This window comes from Pyxicephalus adspersus, chromosome 2 (assembly GCF_032062135.1).
Source record: "Pyxicephalus adspersus chromosome 2, UCB_Pads_2.0, whole genome shotgun sequence".
Taxonomy (NCBI): Eukaryota; Metazoa; Chordata; class Amphibia; order Anura; family Pyxicephalidae; genus Pyxicephalus; species Pyxicephalus adspersus.
The window spans coordinates 71,917,465-71,934,698 of record NC_092859.1 but is presented as its reverse complement, the minus strand read 5'-3'; the positions used below and the strand labels follow the sequence as shown (position 1 = coordinate 71,934,698).

General features: G+C 36.3%; 1 protein-coding gene across 3 annotated transcripts in view; it reads right to left on the bottom strand.

Annotated features, from left to right (window-relative positions):
* Positions 1 to 9,032: 9,032 nt before the first annotated feature.
* The window catches only part of HTR4 (5-hydroxytryptamine receptor 4), a 222,253-nt gene continuing 214,051 nt past the window's right edge, over positions 9,033 to 17,234 (bottom strand). For all 3 annotated transcript variants that reach the window (XM_072400983.1, XM_072400982.1, XM_072400984.1), the window contains one exon: positions 9,033 to 12,307. Coding sequence is in view for 2 of the 3 variants with exons in the window: in XM_072400982.1 (XP_072257083.1) it covers positions 12,220 to 12,307 (88 nt within the window). In the remaining variant the exon portion in view is untranslated. The remainder of the gene's footprint in view (positions 12,308 to 17,234) is intronic.

Genomic DNA, 17,234 nt, shown 5'->3' with positions numbered 1-17,234 from the left:
TCATCTGCAGCTCCACTGCGATCCCAGGGCACTAGAGGTTAATTAACCTCTAGTGCCCGGGGATCGCACACAGGACGATTCTTAGGGCTGCAAGGGAATCCTTCTATTTGTGATGCCCAGGCATTAGAGGTAATTAACCTCTAGTGCCCCGGGATTGCAGTGGATCCTCAGGGCTGCAATCGTTCTTGTATCCGTGGGAATCCTCCTGTTTGCAATCCACGGTCACTAGAGGTTAATTAACCTCCAGTGACCTTGGGGTAGCAGTGGAGCTGCAGATGAACTCTCAATGAAGAAACTCCATTGAAAGTTCATCTGCAGTCACAGCTGATTGAAAGCACTCGCGTGCCTCCTATTAGCTGTGACCACAAGTTCCCACGCTCCCTGGGCTATACTTATCAATGTTCAGTTCATCTGCAGTTCAGTTCCCAGGGTCACCGGTCAGATGAACTCTTAATAGAGAAACTTCATTGAGAGTTCATCTGCAGTTCCACTGCGATCCCCGGGAACTAGAGGTTAATAAACCTTTAGTGCCTGGGGATCGCAAACATGAGGATTCCCAGAGATCCAAGAATGATTGAAGCCATGAGAATCCACTGCACCCCTGGGGCAATAGAGGTTAATTAACCTCTAGTCCTCGGGGATCGCAAACAGGAGAATTCCCTAGTGCCTCGGGGTTGCAGTGGAACTGCAGACGAACTCTCAACGGATTTTCTCCCCCTCATAGACTTTAATGGTGTTTGAATGTGGCGTTCGATCATCCGAATAATATCGGACTATTCGATCGAATAGCTGCCGAATCAAACACTCAGCTGTTCGACCACCACTAGTAAACAGGTATGCTTGGGCAATGTACAAGTCTGCACCAGGTTATCAGCTGTAGTACACAGCTGGGGCCATTGATTCTTTACCCAAAGTAATCTGAGGTGTTTGTTTTTTGTTTTTATAGCACCTCCTGACACACAGATACAACTTGGCAGACAGCCCACCCCAGCAGATCACACCAGAACAGGAGTACTGACTCTAATTTCTGATACACAGGGCTGGACTAGTTCACTTACTTAGAGCCCAGCACCGCAGCACCTTTTATTAAAATGTTGTTTGGTTGTGAGTACAGCTCACTCAAAACTTACTGAAACCACATAAATAGTAATTCCTGATGAGTGACTGAAATATGGATTTTTAAGTATTCTGTTTTTCTTTTAATGTTGACCTTTTATGGAAGCCTGAATGGGCATTAACCAGCAATAAAAACACGGAAAGTCAGGATTACTACAAGTTGTTTTGAATCATTTTAGAATGAAGTTTCATGATGAATGTGTTTATCTAAATCTGTGTGTAATGGGTTTAAAGCTGAATTACATCTGAATAATAAGAAACAGAAAACAGCATCTCATGGTCCAGCACATTTTTTAAGAGCAAAAGGCTGTCCTGTGGAAGGCATGAAGAACAGCATGACATGACTGGTGGACTGTATATATATATATATATATATATATATATATATATATATATAAAACATTTGAAAAAAAAGTTTTCACAATAAATACATTTGGACTTGAAAAGTTTTAAGAATTGTACTTCAGTCTGGAAACTTAACTTTCAACTGTCATTTATTGTTACTTTATTGTGCCCACAGGTCATTTATTGATGCACAAAGAACAAGATTTTTAGATACAAGCTTTTTTGTATCTGAGGCAATTGATTCCTCACCACAGAAAGCAAAACTGCTGTTTAATAGTTCAGTAGCAATAAATAAATACTCAAGGTGTTTCTAGAGATAGTAGAATATCTTAGAAATGAGCTTTTCAACTTCCTATCTACATTTAAAACTGATATAGATTACCAGTGGGCAATAAAAATGTCTATAAAGATATATTGCTCTATTATATGGAATTCCCTTTTGTAATATTATTCTTGTTACAATACCAGTAATAACCTGTTATAAAGATCTGGTTCAATGAAAAAACTGGAATAATATTTTTTTATAAACTATATGTATGTTTGCTTTGGTAGAAATGCAATGGAGGTAGATGCAGTATTAAAGGCCCCATCGGTACCACTAAAATACTTTTAGTTGGTTTTCTTCTTTCTATCTTTGAAAGTAGTTATATAAGCATGGCTTACCTAATGTATGCTGTGGTGTTTGCTTGATAGGTTATGTTATATGTCAGAATATACTCTTCTGCTTACTGTTTTCTGCCAACATTAATCCAAGAGGCCCCCTAATGATCCAGCTTGGATTAATCCACGATTAATATTTTGTCAATGGAATCATCCCTTCTGCATAAAGCTGCGGGATTAACTTTCTTGTTTCTTCCTCTAGGGCAATAATGGTCTAATCTGCCTGCTGAGTGTGCAGGATCCCAAATAAATCGAACCCCACAATCTCTTGACCTTATCACAAAGTTCTGACCTAGCCCTGTGTACTCGGGTATTTCCAGTGACAATAATTGTGCTAAAAATCAGGGGACATTGTTGCAGGGGTACTAGATTGTCTGCTTCCCCTTGGAGTAGCACTACCGGATGCCTCTGTTGCTCCACTCCCTTTTCATTAGGCTGATCCTATTCTTAGATGCTAACTTTAGGAGAACAGTTTTTGGGTGTCTTTTCCTGGAAAATAAAAGTTATATTTTGTGGATTTGTAGAGGAGAGGGGGAAAGTGCTAAACTAAGTATAAAGTCTCTTGCCAATGTCATTACCTACAATATGGGACCAGTGGCAACCATTAGTCTTGCACTGTACATGATAATTCAGGATTACTCTTTTATAGGTAGAAACTAGAGAGTAATTTACCAAACCCCCTGGCTGTTGTGGAAACCCAAGAATAAAAAAGTATTACTTTGTTATTTTATTTTAAAAACAGTCATAAAAAAGGCATTTGCAGATTTCAAAAACTGATAATTGAAATATTGATTCTTTTTGTTATACAGATACTGACCTTAGCTTTTTCTCATTTTCAGCATCAGGCTACTATTAGGAATAATACATGCCTATATTAAAAAAAAGTGCATTAAGCAAACCTAACTATGTTGTATTAGTAGCATCATAACATACAAATTAAACTTACCTGCTTTTAAAAAGGAAACCAACCTCTCATGCTGATGCTCTGTTATTGGATTATTCTCTATTACAGATTTGATGGTGTCATGCTAGGAGAGACAGGGCCACAAGAGGGCACTAGGGCTTGCACAAAGGTGGTGTGGGCCCTGAGAGGGGCCGAGGCGTACAGTCCAAGCAGTAACCAGTTCTTCTCCAAAACCTCCAGTGGTAAGTATGTTGCACTGCTGGTTACTGCCAGGTTGTGGTCCTTGGGCACACCAGGGTGGGCAGGAGGATGCACAGGACACATCACTAGGCAGGAGAATTGTCAAAGAAGGACGAAGGTCGAGGCTGGCAGAAAGCAAAAAAGGTCAGGAACAAGGCAGGGGTCAAGAACCAGAAATCCAGGAAATAGACACGGTTGACATGAGGGCCACCGCTGACACAGGAGAACACAGGAGACACTGGAAGTCACAGGAGGCACAGGTAACATGGGAGACACAGGGATCACCGCAGACACAGAGGAACACTGGAACAGCTTAAGTGAAACAGGCAGGGAAAGGCCAGATTGGGCAATAAGGGGTTAACGCAAGAGGTGGACAGGGGAAACACTGAATTAACCAACAGGTGTAGAGGAAATGCTCAGCAGAGCTAGGCACTAGTGGAGACATGTTGCACGAAGGCAGTACTGTGTCTGAGCTAGCTAAATTGCCAGGGAGGCTATTTCCTGATTGGCTGGCGGGATGGGTGAAACTGATTAAACTCGGGGGAGCAGGCACACCCAGGGTCAGTACTGTAATTATATTGTTTTTATGTCCTATCCTATTAATCTTATCATTTATAAAATCTTTGAACTGCTTTTCCTTTGGGAATATACCTGCATAGTAAACTCACAACTTTAGACCTGTTATTTAGAAAATAAATAATTCTTTAAAACAGTGCTAAATATTAGGGGATAATATAGAAACATGATTATTCAAATCTGTTGACAAAAATATATAACACTTTATTACATATTTATATATTTTAGCATAACAGAACCATATGCACAGGTAAAAATAAGCCATACTCTATTAGATGTAATACAAATTAAAATAATAACATAATAAAGCCCAAACTTATTTATGAGAAAAAAAACATGTTAGGTGATTTCTTGTTGTCTGTGCCCCACTAGGGAGATTTGCATTTACATACTGTTCTAAAGAAAATACCTGAATTGACAGGTGTCCCCTTTAAGTGATTTTCCATTAATTCAAGTCACACTTTCTTTGTGACATGATTACCAGGTCAAAAAAGCAATCCAGCAGGGACAGAGACAGCAATAATACTTAACAAAGGGTCTATACCCTACATTCCCTCTCCAATGATTTTTGGGGGTATGGAGGGTACAGAGCATCAATATAAATCATTAACTAAATAAACACACACATATATATATATATATATATATATATATATATATATATATATGTATGTTATGTATTGTGCAATTTATGTCTCTTACTTTCACTGTTCTTCCCTTCTTCCCAAACGAATATTTATTTATTTTTTATTTATAGAAGGCTGGTACCATATTTCTTTAAAGTCTGCATTCAGGACTACAATGTTTGGTTAAAGTTGACAAAGATATACATAAATCTTCTGTCTTTTATGTTCTAGGCCATTCTCAACTAGGCTTCCTCCAGAGGTTGCTAGGGGTTTCTTGATCTGTGGTTGATTGACCTGCCACTTTAAGATGCCTGCTTAGTTCCAGGGCCAATACCTCTTGACAGAGCCAGCTGCAGGACACTAAATATTGTTATAGCTGTCTGTATGGGTGGTATTTTCAGAGAAGGCATTCATCCTACCCACCACCAATGTAGGAGCATTTTCTTGACTTTAGCATGAGAGGGTACCTGAGACTTAAAATTATTCCAAGGGGTTATTTGGGGGTAAAAAAGTTGAAAAGGCTTTTCCGGGATCTTTACAAAGTTAGAAAGACATCCGTGTGAGCAATTATAGGGCAGGGGGACAGAGAAAATCCTCTCTCCTGCTCCCACAAAATGGCACAAAGCTCCTCTCAGACAGACTTGGAAAGATGATGTCTATACAAGTCACTCAACTGGCACTCATTGTTTTATGTTGTTGCGTATTGTGAACTGTCAGGAATTTATTCATGTAAAATGACTGGGAAGTTAACTTTAACACACTTGTAATTTCTATTCTTGTTGGTTGGAGAGTTACAAGAGAAAATTGGACTTTGTATACAGTGGCATAACTAAGTCACCAAGATCTTGATGCAAAGTTATTCAAATTGTTTTGAATGCTGCCTTGCTAATTTTTAATAAGATAAAAGCAACTGCCACCCCAGCCCTCGTTTATAACGCGCACCCAAACTTTGATTTCTTTTTTTGGTATCAAATTTTGCGCGTTATACTCGAATAAATACGGTAGATATAGTGGGTCTGCTAGAATGGTCAGATCATGGCTTGTATTGCATAAGTAATTATAGTTGGGCCCCATAACTTCATATGTCTAGAAGAACCTACATTGCAGATATATCCTCACTTTTATGTCTAATGTAGTATAGAAGAATGGATTGCTTTACTCCAGGCAATGAAACATTCTTCCTTCTATCATTTTTGTTGACAAAAGCTATTTTTCTAAACCAAAACTGAGCAACCCATTTAGCTTACTGAGTAACCCAAACAACTCTGGAGATTGCCTAAAGCTGCTTCATATAACTGACTATGCAAGCAAAGAATATGTTTATATATTAGGTTTTTATTTCCAGTGAAATGTTTGAGAGGTGTAGCTGGAGGTTTTGACAGTCTAGCACAGTTATTCTTCGTAATATCAATTTCCCGAACTATACCTTTAGATTTATTACATTTCTCTGTTGCTTAACCAAAGTTTAGTTGATGGGCATTTTTCCATTTTGAAAAATAATGAATGGTATTGTAACAACAGGAAAGGATTTACTGGTTACAAAATGGACTCTATGGATCCAAATTATTAAAGCTCTCCGAGGCTGGAGAGGATATACTTTCATCAGTGAAGCTGGGTGATCCAGCAAACCTGGAAGGGATCTAGTCCAGGATTGAAAACATTTGCTAACAAATGACTTTTAAGAAATCCATTTCAGGTTTGCTGGATCACCAAGCTTCACTGATGAAGGTGCATCTTCTCCAGCCTTGGAAAGCTTTAATAAATAAAGGCCTATGTATGACACATCTGACCAATCCCTTCTCAACCAATAATGTTGTCTATACTGTTGCATGGCTCTACATTTTCAGATCCCTCTGCTTCTGTCATCCCAGTTCCTAGTAGCTGATCCCAATCATCACCCTACCAAACCTCTTGGTCCTGGATGTCGTAGACACACCTTCTGTATTTTTACTATAGGTGATTTGTCACCAGCCTTGCCATTGTTATTCACCAGCCACTGGTGAATAAGAAGGCAGGAAAAGACAGATGTGGCTTATTGTATGAATCTTGGAGTTGGTCTTTACCACAAACCCTTCATACATACAGTCTCTTATAGGTACAGAATCATGCTAGACATGTTCCCTAGGAGAGAATATATTTAAATAATTAGTTATTAGTATCCCGCCTCTAAACGATGTTTGCAATGACTTAGGAAAATTTGTTGTTCATATAAAATTCAAAGATATGATTTGCCTGCATGTTGGGTGCTTGGATACAGTCTTGGAGAACAATATATTACAAGACAGGTGATAGAATAAATACCTCTAAGTGGTGGGGAGGATGTGGAGACTGTCATTATTTTTTCTCATTAAACAATCACAACAATGTAAACCTAGCAACATACCTATGCACCTGTGTAATCTGTGATACTCTATAGAAGTTCCAAACTCGGCTGGCGCCGTGTTAATTGGAGTGTGATGCAAACTCTGCATGAAAAAAGTGAATTAAATCACGGCAATTTTATCCATTACAGAGTGGATACACATCCCACGTGTGTTTATGCATTTGTACAGAATTATATTTAAATGTATTTAAACTCTTAGTTAATTAGTTGCCTGTTTTTTTTTTTTTCTTGAATTTATACTCCATACTACTTTATATATACAGTACGCATTAGGTAAAATTTTTTTTTTAAATACCCGACCAAAAAACCTTGCTTTTTAAATATAAATCAACCACTTTCTACATCATGTTGGTCATTGCTTTGGAAAATTGATATTTAACATTTATCTGATCAAGTAAAAGAAACATATTAACTTTACAGTGATCCATGACTCGAGAGCAAGACCAGATGTAATTGTTCAGCACTGATAGGTTTGAGCTTATTAGGTCTGTTCTAAAAGTTATTGTAGTACTTCTGTACAAGAACACTCCAAAATGTTAGCACAAAATATAAAAAAGGTTTTTATTCTTTTTTTTATTTTTCTTCTATCTTTCTTTATTTTTTATTTTTTTTTTTCTTCCTGTGCATATATAGTTATATCTGGAATAATGCAGGTTTCTTGTATGTTCATACTAGAAGTTTGTGGACTACTTTTTCAACCTGAATAACTATGTAACTATGTAAAAAACACTATAGGTAATCTTTTTATTTATATTGACCTGTAAGAATAATAAAATAATTCTACTGGCCAGTGAATCAGTCGATCATGATATAAGTCCCAATGCATCATTTCCTAAATGAAGTCTCCCATTTATGGCCTTCCTAAACTACTCATAGACATGCTCCAAATAAATCCATGGTTATGTTGCGATAAATCAACCCAGTGCTGCCCTACAGTTCTCTCTCTTAGATCTGGGGCTTCTGTCGATGGTCGTACTTTTGTTTGCTGATCCAGCAATAACCATCAATCACACCTTTTATTAACATCCTTTGTCTGTGTGCATTTTTACTTTTATGGTCATGAAATAGAAAAATATTATTGTCCACCTTCTGCAAACCACGCTTACTGATACTAAAGGGGACTATGTTAGCTACAATAGGTGACTTCTTCTGTATGTCAGGTTTCTGGAAACCAGAATTTCAGCTATAACTAATATATTAGTAACCTATTCTCAAGCCCCCTCCACCTCATCACCCTCACCTCAGAGTTTAGAATGCAGTTCCTATTCCACAGCCATTCAGGCTTTCACCAGCTAGACCAGTGGTACCCTAATACCCCCTTCTTCTGGCCGTGTGCTCACCCAATCACCCAACATTAACATGTACAGTGCAATGCAGGACCATTTGATGATAGAGGTTCCCCTACATTCCAGGATAGCAGAGGAAAGGATCAGAAAGTGTGAAACAGAAATGTATGATACATTTTTTTCTCTCTAATAAACCCCCAAGCAAAATATTTTACCCATTATTATTTATACTGCAAGCCCTCATTGCTGGCTCTCATAGCTGACTTCTTCTTTGAAAAAAAATGATATTCTTATCCACTTGCTTAAATTTAGTAACCTAGAACAAATTTGTGCATCAGGGGTTTTCATTCTGTCTTTACTTTCTGCAAGCTTCCTTTATGCCAAGAGTTATAATAATGATTAAATATTGATTCATAAAACAAACCTGTAATTTGCCAGTCGAGGTTCCCAACAGCACATGCACTTTTTCTTTTCTTCATCACAACTCAATCCTATTACCAGTTACCTTATGGATGATGGAGTTGGTGGTAATTGTGCCAGCACATGTGGTGAGTATATAAAAAAAAAAAACTCCCCTTGCTGTGGCATTGTTCCCACACTGCAAGGCCTAAATGCCAGGACAGATCTAAAGTGTGAGTTAACCTATTTCATAATAGCTGCAAGTTCTCCTCTGAGATTGGCCATGACCTTACAATGAAGAACCCAGCTTGACATTAACAAGCATTTAACCCTTGCATTGTGGGGATAGCCCTACAGTTTTTTTTATTTCCTGAAGTTCAGCTTTTCAATAAAATTCTATTGCTTTCAAGCCACTTTTTATCCACAATAATCTGTTTTGTTTCTCATGTTACATCTTATGTAGATTTGTAAAATAAGGACATATTCAGACTGCTTGATTACATGTGTCACACATACATTTTATTTTTTTTTCATTGCATTGGTTCTTGCTGACATAAATATTCACTTTTCAATAAAATGTACATCAAGAAAGTGCTATAGTTATACCAATAACAATATGAGCTGGTGTCCATGGCATGAAATGATGCAAACAAAAATGTATTTTGTAACTATTTGTAACATTCATAGATAAATTTCAGGTCTGCCAATGAGGAAAATGTTTTTTTATCATTGTCTGTATGACAATGGTTCTGTGCTGAGGTGTTAGGATTTAATGCTGAAAAAGAGAGTTAATGAATATAGGCAGTAGGGGAATAGGTTCTGCCCCAAGCCCAAGCCAATGATGAAACGACTTAGGAGCCTAAAGCGGCAAAGCAAATTTTTTGTGTGGAACACCCCTATGATACGATGCCTGATCTTATAAATGGTAAATAAATGGTGCAAAATTGTGCACTAGTACTCTTGGTTGCGTTGAACCTTTTAGGAGAGATTAACACATCGAGCTTCCCATGTCACATACTCCAGGAGAATGGAAGATTGATGTGCCAAAAAACTTGCCTAGGTCTGAAAACCAGGAGGTCAAAAAATTATTAAAAAATAAAAGGTGATTCAAAAAGGTATTTTAAATAATAAGGGTTTAAAGGACAAAATATTACTCTATGGTGAAAGGTTCACTTTAATGTGTAAGTATAGCCTAAACTTTTGGATAGAACAGGGAAAGCTTTAGGACCCCTGGTAAATGATGCTGTCTGTGTTCATACAGAAGTTGATTAAGCCTCTGTAATTTGTCCCTGTGATTAGTCCTGATGACCATCCTGGGTAGTAAGAAATGTAAGCTGTTAGAATTGTTACCAGAACAAGAGATGAGAGTAAATATAACCAATAGATATATCTGTTCTTTTGACAGCTGACTAAAAGGAAAATTTGGAGAGATTTCCCCTGTCTAACTTGTCTCATAGAAAGAAAGATAAGGCAAAAATCCCAATGGACAACAGACAGCAAAAAGTAAATTCAAAGGGGTTTTCACCAGCAGAAAAAAAAGGTTTTCATCATATATATATCACTTCAACATAATGAAAAATTATTTTATACATGTGCAAAAGATACAATGAGTTTTCTAGGTTTGATTAGAACTATCCGATTTGCATTCATTATGAGTCATACTTAAGTGCACTCACAATCATTGCTATGCAGTACTTCTTACATGAATACATTTTGCATGACAGAAAGCCTTAGTATGAGTTGTTGTAAAATACTCCTGTGTATCTTTGTAGATGTAGAACTTAAGGGTTTGATATGGCACTTTTCACTGGGCCTAAGTGCCACTCTGATGGCACTATAATTGTATGATAAATTGGATATGTCATATCTTCATTAAGAAAATAAAAGCTTCATTTATATGTAATATTTTAACAATATAAATATACATATAAATATATCTTCTTCATAAATAAGGCTTATTTAGAGTTCAGATACATGGCAATACACCAAAGGGTGTTATTGTTTTTTTGCTACGTCTTACATGAATTCAGTAATTAATGTCAGTCTATTCTGTAAAAATATAGGCATACATAGAACAATGTGCAGTTTCCCACAACATGGTACAAGAGTTGTGCAGTCAACTGAAAATTATATTTCATCATTCAGGCTTCCTCTCGGGGTATATATGTATATAAACAATTCACATAGTGATTTAGAATTTGAAAGTGCTTTTTTTTTCTGTGCAAAATTAGACGGGGGAAAGTATTTAAATTTAACTAGAGATGGGTAAATATTCTGTTATTTATTATTTAATATTCTTAAAACATATCAGGTAATAATTGGTGAACTTAAATTCATTTCTATTCGGTGTCATTCCCAATTCACTCACTAGGTGATGTTGTGTTTAATATTGTTCCCATTTGCACTTCACTTTAATTCATTGTGAAAGAAAATAACCACAACACCACCTATTGGACAAATTAAACATGACACCCGCAATTAAACCTGCAATGTTGCTGTACTTCCACTCATAAGTAATTATTATCTTTGAAGTGCATTCAAACACATCCAAATCACTATATGAGTTATTTATAAATATACCCTCAAGTTTCTCAAAATGACATAGTGATTGGTTGGTATGGGTCACTGTACATTACTGCATGTTATTATGTTAGCCCATAATACCACGGTATAAAATATTTAAAATTGCAAATTAGGCGAAATGAGAGGAAACAACCTCTATTCATGTAAACAGTAACTGTATAAACATACATAGAGAAAATTAAATTAAATGTGTCTTTTTAGTATATAGGTGCTTTTTTTTTTTAATAATAAATGTACAAAATACATTATCCCTAACAAGATACTATTATAGAGTACAATCCCAGGAACATCACTTTTATATGCAACAATTTTGTGGAAGTAAAACTGACCTTTAAATAATCACTTATTTCAGCTGTTTTTTTTTTTTTCAAACAAAGAACACGGAAGCTTTTGGAAGATCCTGCAGATGAAACAATTGCTGATCTGCCAAACTGTACAAGCATAAATGATGGAAATGCCATTTTACCAACCAATTTAACATGAACAATGTCAGGCTGAAAAAGTACATGCAGATACATCATATAATACACAATATTGGATGTTCTCCTGTCTGATCTCTGCAGACACAATGCCTGTATTATAGTTACCTTTAAGGTTAGGCACTGGGACGTATACATGTGTATATTTATATACACACAATACATATATTTATATATATATATATATATATATATATTTATTGTACATATAAAAACACAAATCTTCTGATTATCCAGCCTCCAGTCTTTGGTTGGTATTCATGCCTATGTTTAGGCACACCTAATTTAGGTATCTAATTGGTCTTTATGATCTAAAGCTACAGGTATAAACCTCTAAGCACTGGTGTAGAAATTTTATTGTAGCAAACAGTGTATGTGGATTGTCTGCCCCAGGTGTATAGAGAACATTTGTCTAGATAACAATGCAAAATGAGAGCTTCTGGAAAGAAAATGTGCAGTGTCGTCACCGAACTCCATCTGATATGTAATGTACTACAATACTACAATTGACTTTGATGCTACCACTACAATTGGGCTAGTTATTAACCGGAATGTTCATGCCTTATGCTTGACTTTAGCTTGGAGATCCACCAGTGTGGGCTTCAGGCGTGTATGCTGTCAACTAAAAACAAGATTCTTGCGACTCTGGATCATTATGGATAGGAAGTTTATCTTGCTCCTGGTGATGTCCATTATACAGAACGGTATATCTAAAAGGTAAAATTAAACAAGACATATTAATCATCACGTAGTATGAGGCACATGTAAAGAACTTGGGACAAGTATTTTTTTTCTTTGTTGTTTCTTTAAAAAAAACTCCTAAAATATTTTGAAGGTCAGTTTTTGACAGAGGGAAAATAAATGTGCAAATTGCCAGTTCATCGGATTTCTGCATTAATTTTCTTATCCTATTATCTCCAATACTGTTTACTTTACATCAGGCAGCTTTTAGATCGGTATTGTTTACTATGTATTTTGCTAATGCAGAATCAGTACATCATAAACGCAATATAAAAAGCAGACAAATTAAATATAAATCATACAAACTTTTTGGCTCAAAGGCATAGGACATGACAAAATGCCTTTCCCATTCTGTTGTTGTGTTATTGCATGTTCTAGGATGATGACTATTATAATTCCCTTTATGTACAATAAAAGTCAATTTATTATTATATTCTATTTTTGAATTGTTTAGCATACAGAGAAATTTTTTTAGAAACAAAAATGCTATACTTACCTTTTTACCCATATGTTGCCTGTGGGCCAGGGTAATGTCGGAGGACTTTCCGTGAAATACTGAGAATGCTGAGGATCCCATATCATATATGAACATGCTCCTGCATAGTGCATTTTGATGTAAAGTCTTTTTTTTAGATGCCATTACCTAGTTTACTTCTCACACACATATACCCCTTCTGGATCTGAGCGAATGTTTACATTTCCATTGTAAGACTATTATAATATATATTTTATACATTTATGTACAAACTAGGATTTCTCCAACTAGGTTGGAGTTATACTTCAATTTTATTTTTTATTTTCTTTACAATCTATTAAACAAAAAAGGTAAAATATAAATGAGGTTACTCTTTCTTTGATTCATATTTTGATACAGCCAGCATCTCTGTAAATAAACATTTTGTTCTTTATTTTGGCTATTTTTTTTACCCTAGTGGGCATCCATAGATAACCACTCCCCTGTCACTCATGTGATGTGGTAGGGAATGTCTGTCTTTTTCATCATCAGGAAGTGGAGACACACCTGAATGGGTGCTCTTGATGATGAAGGAGTATGTATCACTTACAAAAAAAATATAGTATGCATTCACTGCTTATAATGTCAGCTACTAGGTCTAGATGGCCTTCATGACCTTAGAAGACCTCTAAGGGCAATTAATAATATTGGAGGGGAATAGAAGGCAGAGGTGGTGGATGAACATTAATACTCACCTGGAGATCAACTTTCAAGTTTTCTAGAAACTTTAGGCCACTGATTTTTCATGAATTATTGTGATGCCAGATTTCCAGAAAAAACCATGCTGAGCTTGTGTCTAGCGGAATGACTCAGCTAGAGGTTTTAACCAAGCAGCCAGAATAGAGGATAACACCATAGTGCTATACCAGTTGTAATTGATGGGGGTTGAAAATTGAAGAATCTACACCAAAAATATCTCTGGTTATCCTACCTGGTTTATAGACATCCAAACTTTCCTATGACCCTCAGAGAAGTTTTGACTAACTAGTCAAATGAGTCAGGGGACAGGACACCAGTGCGATCTGCTGGAGGATATCAACAGAAGATTCTGAAAGTGGGATTTGGAGGACACCTTAGTGAGGGGTGGACCCATGGATATGGTTGAATGTGACATGGGGTCCTGGTTATGGCTACTGCACAGAGCCAAACTTTTTCTTTTTTTTGAGCCCAGTCAAGTTACAGAATAAAAAGGATGGACTTTCTACACTATGTATTACTTTGCTTTGTCAATGTAACTTCTCTGTAACTTCTCTTAGATAATTTATAGTATAATTGTTAATCCTTTCTCTAATAATAAACATCTTATTATTTTAGATCTGTGTTATTATTTTAACTAGCAGTTACATAGTAAAGATAACTCTCCTAGGAAGAGGGACAGCATATGATAACAAAGAAATAACAATGATATTTTATTTTTATACTAAAGTTAAAAACTTTAGTGAATTTTGAAAATAATGGAGAAGAGTTGGAGCCTCTGTTAGGATTTCCCTAACTTTCTGTAAAGTTGGTGTAAAATATAATGTTAAATACTTTCACAAGCAAAAGCAACCTTTTAGGAGCTGCCATGGGTACCTGCCCCTATAATGCAGAGGACAATGGACATGTTATAATATGGGTTCTGTTTTCTGCAGCATTGTCTAACCCAATGATGAACCTCCAGAGGATGTGTTGTTGACACCTTTGGCTTTCAAGAGATGAGTTTATGGATGATTAGTGCCCCTGAACCCGGAACAGGAGCTGACTAGAACTGCCGCATTGGAGTGTGGATAAGATGCCTGAATAAGAAAAAAAAAAAAAAACTTTGACATTTTTTTATTTTTTTATGTGTTTGAATAGTAGTTCCTGGCCCTACTTTTCTTGATTCTACTAAATATTTTGACAATTAGCGCTGTCTTGTTTGTTACAGAGTAAAAGAGGAGCTCTTCAGACTCTGAGGACTATGGGAGATGAGTGCAACATATGAATCCAATAGAAAATGTTGTTTAGGATAGTAATTGGCTCTCATGATAATTAACTTTTCAATATATTTGAATTTATTGTCTGTTGCAGCTGACTGAAATCCCTGAATCCAGCTTAAGACATCTCTATACTCTCAGGTACTGATAGATTGCTGAGCACAAACAAAGGAAAAATGCAAGAGGTAACATATTTCACAGAATAAAAATCAGAGAGGAGAAAATAATAATTCTAAAAGACTTTGGAGAGAGCATGCATTTATCTATGATGGTAAAAATAATAGGTGGTCTTGACAACATATTGAGAAGGTGAACCTGGTATAGTGGCTTTGGAGAAAGTATTTCTAGGTGCCTGCTCATATCACCAAGTTAATTTCATCAATTCAAGAGATCTGGATTGTACTGGTATGGGAATAACACCAAAAGGTGAATGGCCTGGCCTGTCTCCCAATCCTGCACCTTTAATTTGATCAGTAAATTGGCCCATTGCATTTGGTGGCCAATAAAGGTGTGTATAAAAGGTGGACAAGGGTGCAAAAAGTCAAGTTGCTGTTTGAGTAACTGAATACCCAGAGTTTGGAAATCAGAGGAAGCTAACAAGAACACACCATAGATTTTGCATTTATTGCTAATCCTAGACAACTGTGGTCACCTTAAGACTAGCTGAACATAAATAAACTGAACATGTGTATGCACTTTCTGAAATAAATTTGTATATATTTTCCTGACACAAGTATGATACAAAACCAAACCAAGATAATAATAATATATGAGCTAAGCAAAGAGGAAGTAAATTAGTACACTGCCACTGATAGACAAGGATGTTCAGACTTTAAATGCTGAATACATTTCTTTTTCTAGGGCAGAACTTTATTATTTGAGTGGCAGATTGATCATTCCAAATGCAAAGAATTTATAACTCTCTAAAGCGATTTAAAAATTTTCACTTTTTGAGTTTAGAGCCACTTAAAGCAGACCCATCATCAGATTTGTTACACTATATTAAAGGGTGGCCAACCCTTTTATATAATGTGAATTTTTTTTTTTTTTTTTAACCTTTTCTTCATTTGAAGGGCATAACCCTTCCCCTTCCATCCTCACTGCCGCAGTGGTGAAGACTGAAAGGGAACCCACAGACTCCAGGGATATGTCATGTATCCAAGGAGGCTGCAGACTGCTGGAAAAAAGTGCGGATCTCATGTATACGCAATAAGGTTGGCCCTTTTGTAACATTTACAGGAAGTCGCATCACCCGATCTCACTCCTGCGCAGTGTAAGATCGGGTGATGTCACAAGTAGAAGAAAGAAGGCAGAAGAAGATGGTGGCACCCAGTGTCCAGCCTGCAGTGAAGCAGAAGAAAGACAGGACGGGGAGAGACCAATTGGACCAGGATCGACAGCTTTCTATCTATAAAGATAAGTGTCATGACAGTTCCAATTTAAATCTAGTGCTAAACATTTGATTTATATTGATGACAATTTAGGCTAACCAGTAAACTAAAAAAAATTGAATCACCTAAAAAAAAAAAATATATTGTTTGAAAAAACTATTGGCGAATGCCAGGAGTGCAGCATTTTGTATCCCATAGAATAGGTCATGTTGGAGGGTCAACCCCTTGAAAACAAGATGGCAATCATAGCTCTAATAATTCTGTAATATTTACTTTATGGCAAGCAAAAAATCTCTACTCTCTACAGTCCCCTAGGGTGGCTGGATGATGCCCATGTTTCCAACCAAACTATAGTGGCTGTGGGCACCTCAATTGTGCAATCCTACTGAGTGATTTCCCAAACACTGTTTTTATAAATACACAATATATCTTTATCACATCAAGGCTGTTTACACACTAACAAAATTGCCATGCTGTTATTTTTCTTTTATATGGAAATTTTAACACTGTATTTTACTGGTAATTACAAGGAACATTAAAAAGCAAGGCTAATGGTGCCACTACAAAGTGTTTTTCAACTCCCAACATTTATTTTCCTAATTGAATCACCTTATACTTTTTGTAATTAATGCCTTTTTACCTCAATGTATATGGCAGCAATCCAGAATGAGTGGGTAGCTGTATTATGTATGTTACTTTTGTAGTTTGTTAATGGCGTGCTTTGTGTGATTATGGTTGGCCCGTAGAGCAGAGCCCAGTAATTATGATACACAGGCAATTACAGAATGGAAGCAAGAAGCCTTTTTGCTTGTTCTCTGCCAAGAGATACCTTTTATACTTTTACTATATATATGGACCTATTGTTCTTGGTTAGTTTATGGAAAACAATGAATAATGTTAAAATAGACTGTTTTACGAAGACAAGGTAATTATACTTTCTTGTCAATAGCATTACCTTTGCACTCCATTTATTTAACTTTCACCTGCTAGGCAAACACATGACTACATTGAATGTATATGTAATACAAGGTCAGCA